The sequence below is a fragment of the Phaethon lepturus genome, unplaced genomic scaffold, assembly GCF_000687285.1.
Source record: "Phaethon lepturus isolate BGI_N335 unplaced genomic scaffold, ASM68728v1 scaffold34912, whole genome shotgun sequence".
Classification (NCBI taxonomy): domain Eukaryota; kingdom Metazoa; phylum Chordata; class Aves; order Phaethontiformes; family Phaethontidae; genus Phaethon; species Phaethon lepturus.
Genome location: NW_010521807.1, coordinates 388 through 729, shown reverse-complemented (window position 1 = coordinate 729; position 342 = coordinate 388). Strand labels below are relative to the sequence as shown.

The 342-nt window shown below is 66.4% G+C and overlaps 1 protein-coding gene across 1 annotated transcript in view; it reads left to right on the top strand.

Moving 5' to 3' along the window:
- Positions 1–342, top strand: part of LOC104616585 (semaphorin-3D-like) — a gene marked incomplete at both ends in the record, with an annotated part of 2,402 nt that overhangs the window by 1,728 nt on the left and 332 nt on the right. The window contains 2 exons of the mRNA XM_010281638.1: positions 9–154; positions 234–342. The exon at positions 234–342 is cut by the window's right edge and continues 126 nt beyond it. Of these exons, the coding sequence (XP_010279940.1) occupies positions 9–154; positions 234–342 (255 nt within the window). The remainder of the gene's footprint in view (positions 1–8; positions 155–233) is intronic.

Sequence of the window (342 nt, the reverse complement as noted above, 5' to 3'; positions counted from 1 at the left end):
CCCCCACGGCGGTTTCTTCGGCGCCTCTGCCGTCTGCGTCTATTCCATGGCTGCCGTGAGAGCTGCCTTCAGCGGCCCCTTTGCACACAAGGAGGGATTCGACTACCGCTGGGTAGAGTACAAGGGCCGTGTTCCCTATCCCCGTCCCGGCACGGTAAGGGTCTGGGGAGCAGGGTGGGGGGAGCAGGACGAGCTGGCCCGGCCCTAACGCGGCCCCCCGCGTTGCCATGCAGTGCCCCAGCGAGACCTACGACCCCCTGCTGCAGTCCACCAAGGACTTCCCCGACGAGGTGATCAGCTTCATGCGCGCCCACCAGCTGATGTGGGAGCAAGTGTACCCGC